At 40.6% G+C, this 18,166-nt stretch overlaps 1 protein-coding gene across 2 annotated transcripts in view; it reads left to right on the forward strand.

The window, feature by feature from the left end:
• LRP1 (LDL receptor related protein 1) overlaps nucleotides 1-18,166 on the forward strand; it is a 441,174-nt gene that overhangs the window by 375,576 nt on the left and 47,432 nt on the right. For both annotated transcript variants that reach the window (XM_089681129.1, XM_089681140.1), the window contains exons 53-65: nucleotides 16-138; nucleotides 785-925; nucleotides 3,022-3,209; nucleotides 3,316-3,508; nucleotides 4,302-4,387; nucleotides 9,643-9,762; nucleotides 10,043-10,230; nucleotides 10,329-10,534; nucleotides 10,974-11,162; nucleotides 12,044-12,192; nucleotides 14,448-14,541; nucleotides 15,499-15,615; nucleotides 15,929-16,048. In XM_089681129.1, coding sequence (XP_089537255.1) covers nucleotides 16-138; nucleotides 785-925; nucleotides 3,022-3,209; nucleotides 3,316-3,508; nucleotides 4,302-4,387; nucleotides 9,643-9,762; nucleotides 10,043-10,230; nucleotides 10,329-10,534; nucleotides 10,974-11,162; nucleotides 12,044-12,192; nucleotides 14,448-14,541; nucleotides 15,499-15,615; nucleotides 15,929-16,048 — 1,914 coding nt within the window. The remainder of the gene's footprint in view (nucleotides 1-15; nucleotides 139-784; nucleotides 926-3,021; nucleotides 3,210-3,315; nucleotides 3,509-4,301; nucleotides 4,388-9,642; nucleotides 9,763-10,042; nucleotides 10,231-10,328; nucleotides 10,535-10,973; nucleotides 11,163-12,043; nucleotides 12,193-14,447; nucleotides 14,542-15,498; nucleotides 15,616-15,928; nucleotides 16,049-18,166) is intronic.

Genomic DNA, 18,166 nt, shown 5'->3' on the forward strand with positions numbered 1-18,166 from the left:
ATATTCTTTATTTAGTTTTCAACAACACCTGTGACTCCAAGGAATTCATGTGTCAGAATCGGCAGTGTATCCCGAAACAGTTTGTGTGCGATCACGATACGGACTGCAGTGATGGTTCTGATGAGTCTCCTGAATGCGGTGAGTTATTTTTAACTGTTGTGTATACCATGTATGGGACCATGTTTGAGATATTGCTACTGATATTTTTTAACACTTTTTATTGCAAGAGTAAGCAAATTACAGAAATGTATGTCACCATACAAAAAGCTTACAAACTGGAATGTGTACCAGCACTTGAAAAAAAAAAAAAAAAAAAGCAGTAAAACAGTGAACCAAAAACAAAACAAGTCTTTGTCTCAATCTGTACATTAGGAAGGTACATAATGTACATAATGACCAGCACATAAAGGTACATAAAGGTATCCATCCACGCACAAACTATCATAGAACCAGACATTTATTATTCAGAGGTAATGGTAAGATTAAAGGAGCACCAGACATCCCACACTTTGTTATATCTTCATGGACACCCTCTATTTTCCTATAAAACCTTCATATATGGTAGTATTTGATTACCAGCATGGAGCCATTGCAAGACAGAGGGGGGAGAAGTTTGCATCCATTTAATGGCAGCTTGTTTTCAAGCCAGAAACAGTCTCACATAGGAACATTCTAGTGTATCGAGGCCATTGTGATACATGCACATTTATTGAATCAGTTCAAGCTATTCAGGTGCTGTCTCTTTATTAATGCTTCGGTTTTGTATTTTTAATATTATGTGCAGAATATCCCACATGTGGCCCTGAGGAATTCCGTTGTGCTAATGGTCGCTGTTTACATAACAAGCAATGGGAATGTGATGGAGAGTTTGATTGTCACGATAAATCAGATGAAGCTCCCAAAAATCCACGTTGTACCAGCACAGGTAAAACAAATTACACAGAACCAATATTCAGGTATTATGCAGTATGCATAATACAATATGCAGCGTTTCCCAGCTTAAAGCAGACCTCCACCTAAAAGGGGAAGTTCCACTTTAAGGACTGGTCTCCTGCTCCCCGTTAAGGATTGACACCTTTGGGGAGCTGGTACCCGAAATTGACAGGTATCCACTCCCATATGTGCTGCAATCGCCGAGGCCCCAGAAGACTACCGGACCATTCACAAAGTGCAGCACTACTCGCCCATGCGCAGTGAGCACCCGGCTGTGAAGCTGCAAGCTGTCACAGCCAGGTGCCCACACTGAAGATGCCGGCGCCGGTATCACCGGACGGCCAGTGAAACAGGTTGCGGGGGATCGAGGGACAGGTAAGTGTCCGTTTTTTAAAAGTCAGCAGCTACAGTTTTTGTAGCTGCTAACTTATTTTTTTATTTTCACTGGAACACCGCTATACGTCATACAGCCATTGTACTGCTGTTTGCAAAGCGTAAGAAATACTTTTGTTTCTGCGACTGATCACCATTCAGAGCAGAATCCTTTCAGGATACATACATCTGCTACCTTCACGGTATTGGCATAAATATATCATCTGTGCCTACGTCATGTTCTGTAGGGTATTGGGTATTGACACATTCATAGATGACTATGAGCAAGTCCTCCAGAATAACCTATGTCCAGTCAAAATAATTTTGGCACTCACAGAAGTCTTGTGACCTTAAAAGATCTTGCAATTTGCAGGTGATGATTCTTTTCTTTTACACTGATTACTGCCAGGCATGAAAGTTATGTTAAGGATTTAAATGGTAAATCATGTACGTAGTGGTTATTTTCATAAACATGCTTAGTCCTTCTCTTAATACTGGGCATAATACACCACTGACAGAATGGATGTGTTCCATTGTGGTTTATGTCTTATATTTCCATTTAATATTGTTATTACTTGTGATATATTCCCTTTCATACATGTATAGCTCTTACAATTTAAAAAAATAATTTACACAATCCATTTCTTGATTTTAAAGCAAATCTTTCAGCCTTGTTAAATGTTTAAAACTGAACTATAGGCAGATGTAAAAGACACAAATTATTGCAGCCGCATAATCTTTAGTACACTAAATTTATTTTTACACGCTAAATACTGGTGTAACATATAACCTGTTCAGAAAGGTGAACTTATCCTTTTAAACCAGTCTCTCTTGATTACTAAGGCCATGACCTAAAGCTGAACATTTCTTTTTCCTCATCTGTTAGCTCTGTTTGTTAGTACAGCTTGCACTGCCTAAATTCCAGCTAAGCCCTGCTAGCGCCCTTCTGTTTTACAGATCTGGCAGTCACATTGGGCAGAAGAATTCTGGCTGCACAGGGCCTAGTCACAAAGTCGAACCCTCAGTTACAAAGTGAAACTAGGCTGGACATTAAAACAGTTTAAAATGTTCCAGCAGGTTTGTTTTAATTTTATTCTTACATTTATCTTGGAAGAGGCGCTTAAAGCAGACTACTTCATCTGAGCATCACAAACCAAAAAGGCTATATAATTTAATAATTATATGATGTTTCAATATTCATAGCTAACTTATTCATCCATCAATGTTTCCATGCTTTATTTTGCTGAGAAATCACTTTTAAAAACAGCCCCTGGCATTTTTGGCCGTGGTTGTCTTAAGTAAGGGCAGATGATTTATGAAGCATGACCTGGAATACATCTGACCTTAGCTCAGGCATGCAGGCAGGAGGGTGTGCTTAGCTGAAAAAAAAACTGAGATGTATGGCATCATTTGCCTAGGCCCGGGAACCAGGAAGTAACTGAAGAAATGTAAAAACCGGTTAAAACAAGTAAATATGATATACTTTCCTATCTATTTACTAATGCTAGCAGCATTTTATATTACTGTTGTAAAATGTAAAGAGTACCTAGATATATTTTGTTGTATGTATACAGTCACAATAAAGTATTATCTTTTTTATATAAGGATTAAAAATAGTCAGTGTTGATTGTTCCGCTTTAACACAGATGCAGTTCCTTAAGTGCTGAAGTTACATAATTTGAGATTCTGTTTTATGGTTGATTTTTATCATTACAGAGGGCAAATGTAATGAGACGTTTTACCAGTGTAAGAATGGCAAATGTATCCCAGAACATCTACTGTGTGACATTAACAATGACTGTGGTGATGGCTCAGATGAACGGAACTGTTTTGTCAATGAGTGTCTAAATAAGAGGATGAGTGGCTGCAGCCAGGAGTGTGAAGATCTTAAAATGGGTTACAAGGTAGACATCCAATTATGTGTTTTTATGATGCAATTTACTGTTTTATGTACAATTTAACCAATTGTGATTTTCTTAATTCTGTTGATGTTTCCTGTAACCCGTGCAGTGCAGATGCCGTCCTGGATTCTGGCTAAAGGATGATGGTAAAACTTGTGTGGACATTGATGAATGCACAACCACTTACCCCTGCAGCCAGAAGTGTATCAACACAATTGGTAGCTATCGCTGTCTCTGCGTGGAGGGTTATGAAATGAGACCTGATGACTCTACCAGCTGCAAGGTAGTTGGTTCTGACGGAGGTGAGCCAGTCATTAGAATAAATCTTTATTCTTATATTTTTGTTCTTATTCATACCAAGTCCTGTATATAGGAGAGGAACAATATGTTTTCAATTGCTTATTCGGTCACTAGATGTTATGAGAGCAGGTTTAAAAAATACAGGGTAACATTTTCATTATGGCAACAGAATGCTTGATAAAAGCATGCAAAGTTCCCAAATTCAAGCATTGTGTGCCATTTCTGCATACTATTTCTGCATTCCAGGAAGGTGATAATAATCTCAGGCAGTTGAAATTGTTGGGGTCCCAGTGCTGGTACAGGTCACATGTTGAAGTATGGATAGTCTCAGGTTAGCCACTGCGAGCTAGTACATGTGCTGCTTGGCCACATTGTACTCTTCTTCTTCATGACACATTTTCAAGTTATTTTCCACTATTTAGCCTCTATTTTTACTCGTATGCCTCTCTCTGCAGTGCATTTTGTTCTCCATGTACGTAATCATCTGCCCCTCTCTGTCCGCAAGAATATTCTCCCAACTCTGTGTCAAAATAAAGCAGCAGCCTCACTCTGCATCTTGGGCTCAATTTCTTGTTAGTAGCAAAATAGCACCATAGGAAGTAATTAGATGCTTCTGGTTCACTTTGCTTATCAGTGTTCAGTTAATAGGACCTCCAGAAATTCAGAACTTGTTCCTCAACAGTAGAAACACAAAGATCTAGTTTGAAAGCAATTGTTTCTGTATATGGCCAAAAATATATTTCCTGCCTTTTTTGCACATTTTTAATTGGCTTTCTTTCTTCTTATTTCCTTTAGTTGAAGAACCGTTCCTCATTTTTGCCAACCGTTACTACTTGCGAAAACTGAGTTTGGGAGGCACAAATTACACACTACTAAAGCAGGTGAGAGCAAGGAAGAGACATCTTGAGGCAAAAAAAAAAAAAAAAACAGATTATGAAGTATGACTAATTACATATTGTCTGATAAACATGTACTCTAATGACTTTTGAACTGTACACGCACATATCCAAAACACTACCCTTAGGTCCTTTCTCTTCCTTTAGTCATGAGTGCCAACAACCTCTGGATTTCATCACTTTGCTACACTATTTACACATGAAAATAATAACCTACAATTCAATATATAGATGAAAGTAAACCTGCACACCACTGATCACTTGCTTACAAAAAAGACACTTTACTCACGTCCTCCCTCTGAGCCCAGCAACAGGTGAAACACTTTAAGATATATTGGTGGAGTGTCTCTGTTACTGCTGACAGAAAAGAGTTTTGTATGCAAGGGATCGATGGTGTGCAGCTTCAATTCTTTCATATATATTAAACTGTAGGTACCTGAACTTTGCAGCAATGATCCTCTAACAGTAGCGTTATTGGATCAAGCACTAGGGATAATGAGCACTACTTTACTGGTAAAAAAAATGGATCAAGGATAACTATATTCATGCAGGACACAGATTCCTTCCAGTGCTTCAAGCTTCAATGTTGGTGTACTGCTGGTGGAAGGCTTTTCTGAATGCCAAGGAGTGTTGAAGAATGGCCTTTGTAAATGTTGACTTTAAGTATGATGGACACATTGACTGTTCTGATGGGTCACTGTGCTAACAGATATTCCGTTTTTCCATATTCTTGGGACTATTTATTTACCTTATGTGGCAGAGAGAGCAGAATGGCAGAATTTTAATTGTTTGCTGCATCATAAATTTTCAGATCCAGTAGAGGTGATATACAAATGAATTCAGGCAAGTTTCTCTGTACCAGTGTACCTCTTCTTGGTTTTTCCAAGAAAACAAAGGGATGCCACACCGTAAACATAATATTGTATCTCTGAGCAGTATATTGACATGTGCTTTGAAGCACCCTTCCTAAGGCTAGGTTCACACCTATGTAGTTTGCGTTTCATCCGTTTCTGCTGTACTTTTGATGCATTTTGTGTTTTTGTCCTACTTGTTGCTGGGCAGATTAAAATGCATCAAAATGCACTACATGCTTTTCTGCAGCATCTCCATTGATGTCTATACAACCAAAAACGCAATGTTTCATGATTAACCACTTCCAGACCGGACACTTTTACCCCCTTCCTGACCAGGGCAATTTTCAGCTTTTAGCGCTATCACACTTTGAATGACAATTGCGCAGTCATGCAACACTGTACCCAAATGAATTTTTTACCATTTTTTTGAGATAGATAAAGCTTTATTTTGGTGGTATTTATTCACCACTGGGATTTGTATTTTTTTTGCTATGTAAATGAAATGTCCAAAAATTTTGAAAAAAAGTGTTTTTTTTATAAAATTTTGCAAATAAATAATATTTCATCATAAATCTTAGCCAAAATTTATTCCGTTATCTTTTTAGTAAAAAAAAAAAAATCCAAATTAGTTTATAAGCAAAAATTATAATTTTTAAACATTTTTTTTACATTTTTATTTTATTTTTTTATATTATTATTATTTTTTTTTTTTTTTACATACTGTCACCCTAGCAGTACAGTGTCACCATGGTGACACTGTACTACTTGTGAGGGGTGATGAAGATTTTTTTTTTATTTTTTACACTGATTGCTTTTACACCCATATAGGATATAAAAGCAATCATTTCTCTTTCTCTCTGTGTGCATTCTTGCACTCATTGAGAAGAACTGAGTGAGCTGTGATTGGTCACAGCTTGTCACATGGTACAAGGCTTTTGTGAATAGCCTTGTACCATGTGACCTCTGTGATCATTCACAGATTTCACACATAGTAAGCAATGATGTCAGAAGTGACATCTTGCTTACTACTTTGCATGTGATCACTGATAGGCCAATCAGTGATCACATGATCGGGACCTCGTACAGAGGTCCCGTCCGACGATCGGTGTTTCACTGTGTCCGGAGGACACAGCGGGCACCGGATCGCGGTGCTGCGCGCTCCCAGGGAGCGCGCACAAGCAGGGTGCGGGGAGGCCGTTTATAGACGGCCACCCGACCCTGCAGTGCCACCGTCCGGCCGTTTATATACAACGGCCGGTCGGGAAGTGGTTAAAAAAGTCCCTGACCCTTTCCAAAAAATGTGGAGATGTGAACCTGTCCCATAGGAAATCATGTTAACTTGACTGCTGTGCGTTTCTGCAAAACAGAAAAAGCATAGGTGTGAACCTAGACTTAAAGCGGTGCTCCAGTCAAAATGGAAAAAGAATAACAATCAGCAGCTACAAAAACTGCAGCTACTGACTAAAAAAAAAACAAAAAACAGACACTCACCTGTCCCTCGATCCAGTGGTGTCCTTATCGAAATCGATTTCACTGGGCATCCTCTCTCACCGGCGCCGGAATCTTAAGTGTGGGCACCCGGCTGCGATAGCTTGTGGCTTTACAGACGGGTGCCCACTGCACATGCGCGAGCAGTGCTGCACCTTGTGAATGGTCCCATAGTCTCCTGGGACCAGTCACGTGTCCCAGAAGAATATGGTGAAGTACGGAGGACAACTTCCGCTTTTGATCACCTAGGCGATCACAGTAGAGGTGGGAGGGGATACCCGTCAAAATCTTGTACCTGCTCCCCCCACTCCCCAAAGGTGCCAATCCTTAACGGGGAGTGGAGGACGAGGCCTTTAAGTGGAACTTCCCCTTTTGGGTGAAGCTTTAAGGATATATATATCGCCAACAGTTTGTGCAGCACTTTACAATATAAAGAGAGACAGTACTGTACTGTACAATTACAATGCAGTTCAATACAGAAGGATTAGTTTTCAGGAATGGCCTAACAGCAGACAGAGTAGTAGATATACATATTAGGGTAGGGAGTTCCAGAGGATGGGGGGGGTGTTCTGGAGATGTCCTGGAAGTGAGCATGGGAGGAGGTGATAAGGAAGCTAGAGAGGAGTACTTTGAGGAGAGAAGTTGACAATGTAGGTGAAATATCGAGATGAGGTTGAGGATGAATTTTACATGTTAGGTTAGTGGACACTAGCGGAGTAGTTGACAGAGAAAGGTAGCAACTACTGATCAGATAGTAAGGTGGATAAGTTTAGAAGCAGCATTCGTGACAGACTGAAAGGGGCGTGGCCTGTATGGAGGTAGGCCAGTGAGAAGAGAGTTGCAGTAGTTGAGGTGGGAATTAACCAGGGAGTGAATGAGTTGTTTAGTTGTGTCATTAGTTAGGAAGGGGCACGTTTTGGAAATGGTATGGAGTTTAAGATGACAAGATTTAGCCAGTGATTTGATGTGGGCCCAAAGGAGAGGTCAGAGTCTAGGATTGCACCTAGCACTCTGGCATACCTGGAGGGGCTGACAGTTGTGCTGTTGATCTCAATGGTAAAGTCAACAGGGGGTGATTGGGAAGGAAGAAAAATTTCAACCTCAGTTTTAGACAGATTGAGTTAGAGGAAGTGGTGTCACTCAGTAAACTAGTGATATGTGAGGAGATCAAGGGGGTGAACTGAGGAATGAAGAGATAAATATGGGTGTTGTCGGGTAGAGGTGGTATTGGAAGCTGTAGGAGGTTACCAACTGACCCAAGGAAGAGGTATAGAGAGAAAATAGAAGGGGCCCAAGGACAGAGCCTTAGTGTACCCCAATAGAAGAAAGAAGAGATAAAGTTGTTGGTGACACTAAAGGTGTGATGAGGAAGGATAGGAAGAGGACCAGGAACGAACAGATTCGCGGAGGGCAAGGAAGTGGAGTGTACTGAGGAGGAACTGGTCGTCAACTGTATCAGTTGCAGCCAAAAGGTCTGAGTATGATTATGGAATAGTGGCCATTGGATTTAGGATTTAGTAAGTCATTAATGAGTTTGAGTCTGGCAGTATCAGTGGAATGTTGTGGGAGGGGACCAGACTGTAGGGGGTCAAGAAGGTTATCAGTGAGGTAGCAAGAGAGATGGGTCCCATGTTGTTCTAACTGGTGGGGTTTTTTTTAAGTATGGGGGGTGATCAGTGCATGTTTAAGAAGGGAGGGAGAGATTGAAGATGTGAGTTAAGGTGATTGTAGCCGTATTAGTGCATTTGCGACAGGAACAATTGAGTACTGTCCGTGATACTTTTTTTATTTGCACTAACATACAATTTTGAGGAAAAGCTTTCGGGGAATGTCCCCTTCTTCAGGTCTAAGTAGTACTGAGAGTGATGTGAAGTTACTGAGAAGATGTGAGTTAGAAAGTGTAGAATGGAGCAGAGTAGTAGGTGTGAGGGGACAGAAGAGCAGCTCTACTTAGGGTGAAGGGATTTAATTTTACACCACAGTTGCTCAAGTGCATGGCTGTGGCTCTTGAGACTTCAAGTGTCATCTGTTTGCCAGGGTTGTAGTGGATGAGGCCTGGGTCTACAAAAATTGAGGGGAGCAAGTGTGTCTAAGGAGGATGAGAGTAAGTTGTTGTAGACAGAGGTGGTCAGGCCTGCTAAGACGGTGGTGAAATTTTGTTGTTGCTGTTTTCAGTGAAGGAAGGCACGAAAAACACATATCACAGATTGTTAGAAGACAGCACAGTTATAAATACTGCCCTCTCTACCGCCCTCTCTTTAGAAATGTGCACTGATAATAGGGTGTTGTTTCAGCAAATCCAATTTTCTTTACAAATGATCATTTGTATCTTTACTGTTCTTCTGTGCCACTCTATAAACTTACAGGGCTAGTGTCTTCATTACCTTTCACTGATGCTCCATAAGTCAGCATAGTCTTCATTACTGGTCTTCTTACACTTGAACATAAGACATTGTTCCTATGCCCTTTTAGGTACCCTGTAAGCCTAGAGAGTTAATGTCTCCATTACTTTTCTCACTACTTCCTTGAGTAACTGATCTATTTACTCTATTACCATTTTCTGTTATCCTGTAACCCTACAGGCTTGTATTTATTACTCAACATTATTTTTTGCAGCTTTATTGTATAGCGTATAGCTACCCATCTAGTGTTTCCACCACTCTGCATTGCAAGACTGTAAATATAAAGATTTAGAGCCTCCATTACCCTTTTCTAATGTTAATCTTCAAATTTGGTGCTTCCATTATCCTTTTGTTATCAAATGTTTTATCCTATGGTAACTCACTCCTTCTGGTAAACATATTGTATTTCACTCAGATTTGTTCTTTGTGCTATTAAAGTGCTGTACTGATTGCTCTTAAGTGTGTACATTGATTATACTGTCTGATCTGATTGTAGGGTTTGAATAATGCTGTTGCATTAGATTTTGATTATCGAGAAGAGATGATATACTGGACTGATGTCACAACTCAAGGAAGCATGATCCGCCGCATGCATATCAATGGCAGCAATGTCCAGGTATTTGCTAATTGCTAACAGTTGTTATTATGAAGAATGAGGGGCAAGTCAGCTGTGAGCATGGTAACTTATTTTGACAAAATGTGTTGATAACTCTAGGTTAAAAATCCCAATAACAATTGGTGTATTATACTTCAAAATATATTGCTAGTTTATATTTATAGACACTTGTTTTTAATGTGTGTCAAAAATCTAAATTATTTTGATGGCATAGGTTATGAACTCATCTTTTGCCTCATAGTTTTAAGGATTGATAAGAAAGATTAACTCTTCACTGCAGGTTCTGCATCGTACTGGGCTCAGCAATCCTGATGGACTGGCAGTGGACTGGGTTGGAGGTAACCTGTACTGGTGTGACAAAGGAAGGGACACTATTGAGGTTTCAAAGCTAAATGGGGCATATCGTACAGTATTGGTGAACTCTGGTCTGAGAGAGCCACGTGCACTGGTGGTGGATGTAAAACATGGGTAAGGATCTCCTATAATTATTATTTATTTTTTTAATGAGATCATGTTATGAGGTCAGCATATGCCAATACAGTATCTGCCTTTCTTTGTATTCCCAGCTACCTCTATTGGACAGACTGGGGGGACAACTCTTTGATTGGTAAGATTGGTATGGATGGCACCAATCGGAGTGTCATTGTTGAAAGCAGGATAACCTGGCCCAATGGCCTGACACTGGACTATGTCAACAGCAGAATATACTGGGCTGATGCAAGAGAGGATTACATACAGTTTGCCAACCTTGATGGTAGCCACCGGCACACAGGTAAGATTTGCATTGAAATCTGACACTTGTTACGAAACAGATCAATAAATAATATTGTCTCAGGATATATATTTACAATCTTAGTAGCAAAATAAGGTAGAAACATTCCTAGCCTGTCAAAATCAAAAATCGCAGTGAAGCATATTTTAATTGATCATTTCATCGAGAAAAACAAATGTCATTAAAATGCCATTATAAGTAAGGAAGACCTCCAATCCACATGTAATTTCACTTTTACCACTGCCCTCCTCACAACCTTCTGTGGCAGTGAATATAAACTTTGTGTAAAAAAAAAAAAAATTGGTGGCACATCTAAAAAAAATCGCAAATCCGTACAGCCTAGTACAGAATTAAAGAATCTGTACAAATCAACACAAAATTAAACCTGTAATTGTTTATCTCTTTGTTTTTTATAAAGTTAATTTTTTCTTCCTCACAGTGCTCAGCCAAGATATCCCACACATCTTTGCACTGACACTTTTTGAAGATTACATATATTGGACAGACTGGGAAACCAAGTCAATTAACCGAGCACACAAGACCACTGGAGTAAACAAGACCATGTTGATCAGCACTTTACATCGACCTATGGACATACACATCTACCATCTCTACCGACAGCCTGATGGTGTGTATACTAGGATGCTTATGCCTCATACCCGCTTTATATATGTGGAGTTGACATAGCATTCATAAGAATGTATGCTTACTGCCAGTGGCGGACTGACCATTTGGAAACTCGGGCACTGTCCGAGGGCCCGGGGTCAGTAGGGGGCCCCATGAGATGCCCCTGGTACCATTTTCATAGGCTTTTTTGAGTTTGGGCAAGAACACAGGGGCCCCATGATCCCCTATTGCCCGGGGGCCCCATGAGTTGTCAGTCCGCCCCTGCTCACTGCCCACCTTGTTATGTATAGTATGCAATACACATAAAAGGATGCTCCTGGTCAGTAACTACATATGCTGTAATATTTAAATGACTCTTAGCTGCGGCCCCCTGTATAACAAGAACACTGTCACACACCATTTCACCACTACCAGCCTAAACAGTTGATAAGAATGGAAGTGGATCTGTAGGAGAATTCCATGTAGGTCCATCTCTGACCCTATTGTCTGAATGGAATGCACCATGGTCTGCTGCTACTGTAGCCCATCCTCTTGAGGGTGGTTAACTTTGCAGTTGTGGCCTTCCTTTTGGGATGAACAGATCTGTCCTTTCATGAACCAAATGTCGTTTGTTTATATAATTCAATCTTTGAAAGAATATATACTCAAGAAAAACTATTTTATTGCGGTGTACTAATTACAAGCTGATGTGTAAATCTAAGGGCTGAAGAAAAGCTGTAACTTACCAAAACTTTTCTAACCTGGGGAGTTTTTGTATGGGTCTCATGTTAGAGTTCATTCAAGAGGCCTCAACAACAGCACATTTAATTATGTTAGTAATGATCCCACCAGTCTGTTTTGATAAGAATGTCTTCTGTTAGTGAGTCTTTCTTCCTGTTTTAGTTCCCAATCATCCCTGTAAATCCAACAATGGTGGATGCAGTAATCTGTGCCTTCTGTCACCTGGCGGTGTATACAAATGTGCTTGCCCAACTAACTTCTACCTTGGGGCTGATGGGAAGACTTGTGTCTCCAACTGTACTGCCAGTCAAGTAAGTATATTTGGGAGTGGTTATGCTTTGGGTTAAAGGGTTTTTATCATAAATATTGAGGGTTATTAGAAGCCTTATCTGCTGATCACTTAAGTTGGGTACACATGTATCGAAATGTGGCCAGTTCAGCAGGAACCGGCACAGTTTTGATCTGTGTGTAGCCCTGTATATTTAACAGAAGTCATTCAGCTTCTATCGAACGGTTCTGCTGGACCACCAGCATTCGATAAGCTGCTGCAGCTCTGTTCAGTGTATTCTGACAAGGAGGATGGGGTGGCCCTGCAGTCAGCATACAATAGTGCAGTGGGGGAGCTCCCTGTATCCACATCGCTTGTATGGATGCAGGGATCTGTGAATATTTTCTGTTTTTTAACCTGCTAGTTGAATGAAAAAAAAAGTCAATGTGTTCCCAGCTTTAATAGGTATTTGCTTAAAGCAAACCTGTGCTTTGCTTATCCAGGGCTAACAGGTTTGCATTAATACCCCTCCACAACAGCATATACTCAACTTTCATTTACTCCCCTGCCACTCCAATTAGGTACTAGGAGTCAAGATATACCCATCACATCCATGTCATACGTACCTACTATGTGCAGTGGTTTTGCACAGAGCAGCCCCCAATCCACTTATTCTTGGGTCCCAAACTGGTGCTCCTGCCTCTTCTCCCTTAACCAGTGCCCCCAGTTAGCCAGCTGCTTGCCATTGGGGCACTGTTTTGTGCTCGCTCCTGAGCCCCCATTCTATGCATCCATGAGACACATAGAGCTGCGGTGCGTCCCTGCCCACCGCTCTCTCCGCATTGGTCAATGGCTCTCGCTGCTGTTTCTCAGCAAATGAGAGAGAGATCCAGGACAGTCAAGGCTCTCGTGCACATCGCTGGATCAAGAAGGGGCTCAGGTGGGTATTAGGGGGGAGCTGTGGGGGAAGCAGCACACAAAAGCTTTTTTACCTTCATGCATAGGGTAAAAATCCTTCAGCCTTTACAACCACTTTAAGCTGCCTAATTTTACTGCATTTCAGTTACACTTATACAGTCTTTTTATAATACTGTATGCACCTGATAAAGACTTTGGCAGTGCCAAGTGGGTAACTAAGCGGGTTTAGGGGAAGGCTTGCTAGCTTACCTTCTGCACACTTATAGAGAGATCCACTTTTGTAGTTGCTAGAAGGTCTTGTTTCCTGCATCTAGGAGAAGAACTGAGGAACTAGTCTCAGCCTGATTGTTAGCTTTGTAGAACAAGAACCATCTGTGGATAAACCAGCCTGCCAAATAGCTTATACTTAGCCACCCTCTACAATCTATGATTACATGATGCATTTGTAGCTTACCATGAACCTATGAGAAATAATAAGAAAGCTAGCAACTTGGCTTATACTTTTTTTTTTTTTTTTTTTTCCAGAACTTTCCTGAATAGCATTTACTTTGGCAAATAGCAGAATAGGCACTACCTCTTCCTGTAACCCACATTTAGGTGCATAGGTTTCTAGCCACCTATAAGCGGGCCAGAGCTTAGAACAGGGTGACAGTTCAAAGAATGATGAATTGGCATACAAATAGTGCACTGGCTGTAGCTGGACAGACATACCATAAAGCAGTAGGCACAAACTGCCTGGTATGGTGTCACTTGTCTGCTAAAGCTGCTAGTTTGCCTCATTTCTTTATTGCAGAAAGCCTTAAATAACAATGAATACCATTCACAGGTATACCTTACCATATCTACATAGGGATAGTGATAGATGATCTTGTATTTCAGATTTCTGCCCAGTCTGTTTTAGGAAAACAGGTGTTACAGGTTAACCTTTGGAAGTTTAACCTGTGGCAGTTGGTAGCATTCCTGTACAGGAAGAATGTCTTCGTTGTGGGGAAGCAGGCAGGAAGACTTGACCATAAATATCTTCAATGTTGATAAGTTTCAGGATTCTTGCTCTATTTTAGTGTACTGTTACCATTGACCAAAGCAGACCTTTTGGTATTTTATGAGTGGTTATCTAAGTACATATAAAACACATTTAGTACATTTCTGCAATACATGCACATTTCCCTATGTGTTATCCCTTAATAAATGCTGAAAGTGCAGAAAAATACCTGATCTGACAGAAATTCAGTGAGCTGCTTTTGAGCTATTAACTGTGCCTCTTCTGCACTGAAATCACCCCAAGTAGTGTGTTTTCCCTGCGGGGCTACAGAACCGCAACCTTCACTTCCTATCCCCTTAATATAGGGGAGGTAATAACAATGTCTTTTGCTTTTTCAGTTTGTATGTAAAAATGATAAATGCATTCCATTCTGGTGGAAGTGTGACACTGAGGATGACTGTGGAGACCGATCAGATGAGCCTGCTGACTGTCGTATGTATAATTACATTTTTTTTCTGCCTTGTAATTTTTTTTTTTTTTTTTTCTTCATTAAACTCTATTGCTTTATATAACTGATGCTCATTTTCCGCTTGTTGACGCATAAAAACTATATAACTTGTGGGTCGGTGCAGCGTGATGCAACGGAGTAATTACACATAGTTGGTTGAAGGAACAAGAACTTGTATTAGAGGAAAGAGTCAACTCAACAGACAACCCAGCAGGAGAGCCCCATCACAGGAAACACTCACAATTCAGTGTGAATTGAGTACACAGCAGGTTCAGATGCAGCAACAGCTTCTGTCTCAGAGGATGGAGTGCGGCCTGGCCAGCCCAGTCCCAATGGGGAGGCCTCAGGAGTAGAATGGCATATACCTAGCCTGTCCCTCCTCATTAGGAACCTCTCCCTACCACTATCAGATTTCCTTACAGACGGATGCTTTTCCCCTCTCCTATCCACTTTGCAAAATGCATGCCAAAACCTGAGGGCAGGGACTTAAAAAGACTCTGCTGACCCCAGATAGCCACCAACATTCACCTGAATGCAGCGTAGTCCACTGTAACACTGCCTCAGGGGACCAGTAAACCATGGAGAAACCAGGTATCTCATGACTTCCTCTCCATGTCATACTGCTCTGGTCGAGTGCCACCTACAGTGGAGAGAGTGGAAAGTGGACAGCAGACTTCACCTACTTACAAACTGATCAAAACTGGATCTTTAATCAAATTTCACCAATTAGCATCTCTACAGATCTGCCTTTTAGGAGTTATTCCTTAAAGAGCACCTTTAGTTATTACTAAACATATTGCTGTTAGGGAGATATGGCTGTGTTAGTAGCTTTCTTTGAGAGTTGAAAGATAGAGGACTCTTCAGCAGGGGTCTGCTTTACCACAGAGTGGAATATGTACATCTTTTGCTATGTTTCTAAAGTGTTTTATGTTTTTCTTCAGCGGAATTCAAATGTCGCCCAGGGCAGTTCCAGTGCTCCACTGGAATCTGTACCAATCCCGCCTTCATCTGTGATGGAGACAATGACTGCCAGGACAACTCAGATGAAGCCAACTGCGGTGAGACTGTTAGCACAGCTGCAGCATGTGAAGTTTTACACAAATTACGCGTACTGGCAAAATAATGTTGCATTTTTGTGTGTTAAGCATGTCGATTCTATGCATAATTGGAGCCGATTTAGCAACAAATTCTTTATTTACTGACATGCTACAAAAAAAATAAAATAGCCTCTAATAGTGTTGATTGCTGTGGGATTAAACTACTACATTTCTCTTTCCTGCAATTCTTACAGTCACTCATTTTGTTACACCTAATCTGGATACATACATTTTCTTTTTGTCATTATGTATTTTTGTTTTTTGTCCCCTGTAGATATCCATGTGTGTTTGCCCAGCCAGTTCAAGTGCACCAATACTAATCGCTGCATACCAGGAATTTTCCGCTGCAATGGCCAAGACAACTGCGGTGATGGTGATGATGAAAAGGATTGTCGTAAGTATCATACAGAATGTGTCCTTGTCCAATTCTCACATGTTCTGTAAAAAATCATTGCTGTACAATGTAAAGCAGAACTCAACTGTCTGAACACAACAAACTGTAAACACTATTTAAATCATTTTTAATTTAAAAAGCAAACTTGCCTATCCATGTCTGCATGCTTTATTTGTTGAACAATCCCTTTAAATAATACCCCCCTAGAATTTCCGGTCGTGGCCATCTTGAAAATGGGCAGATGATTAATGTAGCATTTACTGTACTTCCTGGAATCCATCTGCCCTTGGCACATCCATGCAGACAGGAGGGTGTGCTTATCTGAAAAATTCCCTCCACCCCTTCTCCAGATGAAAGCAAAAAAAAAAATTCCATGAAGACTCCTGGAAGAATTGGCTTCATTTTGGCCTATGCCAGAAACCAGGAAGCAACTGAAAATATCTAAGAAAAAAAAAGTTTTAGACAAGTAAATATATTATACTTTCCTATCTATTTACTGGTGATACCAGTATAAGGATACAAAATATTTGATGTTGATTGAGAGAGTTTAGTTCTCCTTTAAGGACATGAGTCCATGCAGTGGTGAATTAGAGTCTGCTTTTTCCATGAATGCTTTACTTGTATAAATAAATGTACTGTAGAGACATTTAATAAAAAGTGTTCTAAATGTGTCTGATCTGCACTGATATAAATTGTGGGATTATTGTGCATATATTTTTCCAGTTTATCAAAAAACTGCATATGCCAGGGGAGGGGCACGTAGATAAAACCAAACTGTTCAGCTTGAACCAACGTTGGTCAAAGTAGGTGTAGGCCATTTAGTTACATGAAGCGTGACTGGTAAACTCCCAAAGATTGCATCCCTCTGTCCTACCATTTGCTATGATGTTGCTAAGAAACTCGCAACTGTTACTACTCACCTCCACCATCACAGGAGTAAGCACTTTCTTTGCTTCAATCCCCCCCACATGTGTTTTCTCTCCTCTGATGCAGTAGCTCTGAGCTCAGCGTTTGAGAGCTTGCTCCTGTGGTGGTGGTGGATGTGAACAATAGCAGCTGTGAGTTTCTAGCAACAAGGCAGCACAAGGTTATGTCTTGTCTGAGAGTCTATCAGTTGGGCTTCATTAGGTATGTAAATGGTCTACAGCTATAGTAAGTATTCAGCTTTGGTCAAAGCTGCACAGTTTATTTTTTGATACACATGCTCCTTACATGCATAGACATTTTTTTTGCTAATGGTGAACTATGCCTTTAAAGAAAGGCTATCTACTAAGTAAGCTTTAAATTTTGCCTGCACTCTGCCTTAACAGATGTTGCACATTGTTTGCAAAAATATGCAGTGTGAAGTGCTTTCTTTTTTTTTTGTTTGCTTTTTTTAACTGTTTCCTCTTAGCGGTCCAATGACTGCTCCAAGTCCTTGGGGGGCTAGTGGGAGGTGACTCTGACAATGCCCAGAGCATGGGCACTGGTGGGGTGTTGTCACTGCTCTGGGAATTCCTCACCATTGTCTGCTCTTGCATCAGCTGCCCGAGCTGTGTGGTCAAGGGACCTCTGAGAAACCAAAAAAAGCATTTTTACCTTTTTGTTGTTAATTTTATCAGCAAATTCTTCTTGACTAAAACTGGCGAAGCACTGATGAAATTTTGTCCGTTCGGCCAAAATTTGATCCGTGGTTGACTTTAAAAAGAAAAAAAAAAGGAATATACACTGCTTAATATTACAATAACATTGCATTTAAACAACATTATTACAGGCAGAGTGCAGGCAACTTTCAAAGCTTACTTAGTAGATACACTTTCCTTCTTCTTTAAAGCCCAAGTGAACCTTTAGCCTAAATTAGCTGAATAAATTCCAGGTGCACAAAAAAAGATATTCAGTGTTTTACGTTAATTTTCTTTCTACAGTAGCCGCATTCCAATTACAAAAACATGTCCCCTGTCAGCAGCTGCAGAGTGGGACCCTTGCTGCTGGCTGGAAATAGTGATCTCATTGCAGAGGTCCAACATCTGCTCACTGAGTCAGCCCTATAGCTCCACAATTGGTAAAGTTCATGCTCCCTGCTAAATGGAGAGCTCTGACTCCTTTGAGGGACAAGCTGGACCTGTGCAAAAATATCAT

This window comes from Staurois parvus, unplaced genomic scaffold (assembly GCF_062004578.1).
Source record: "Staurois parvus isolate SC_StPar_1 unplaced genomic scaffold, SC_StPar_1.0 ptg000017l, whole genome shotgun sequence".
Classification (NCBI taxonomy): Eukaryota; Metazoa; Chordata; class Amphibia; order Anura; family Ranidae; genus Staurois; species Staurois parvus.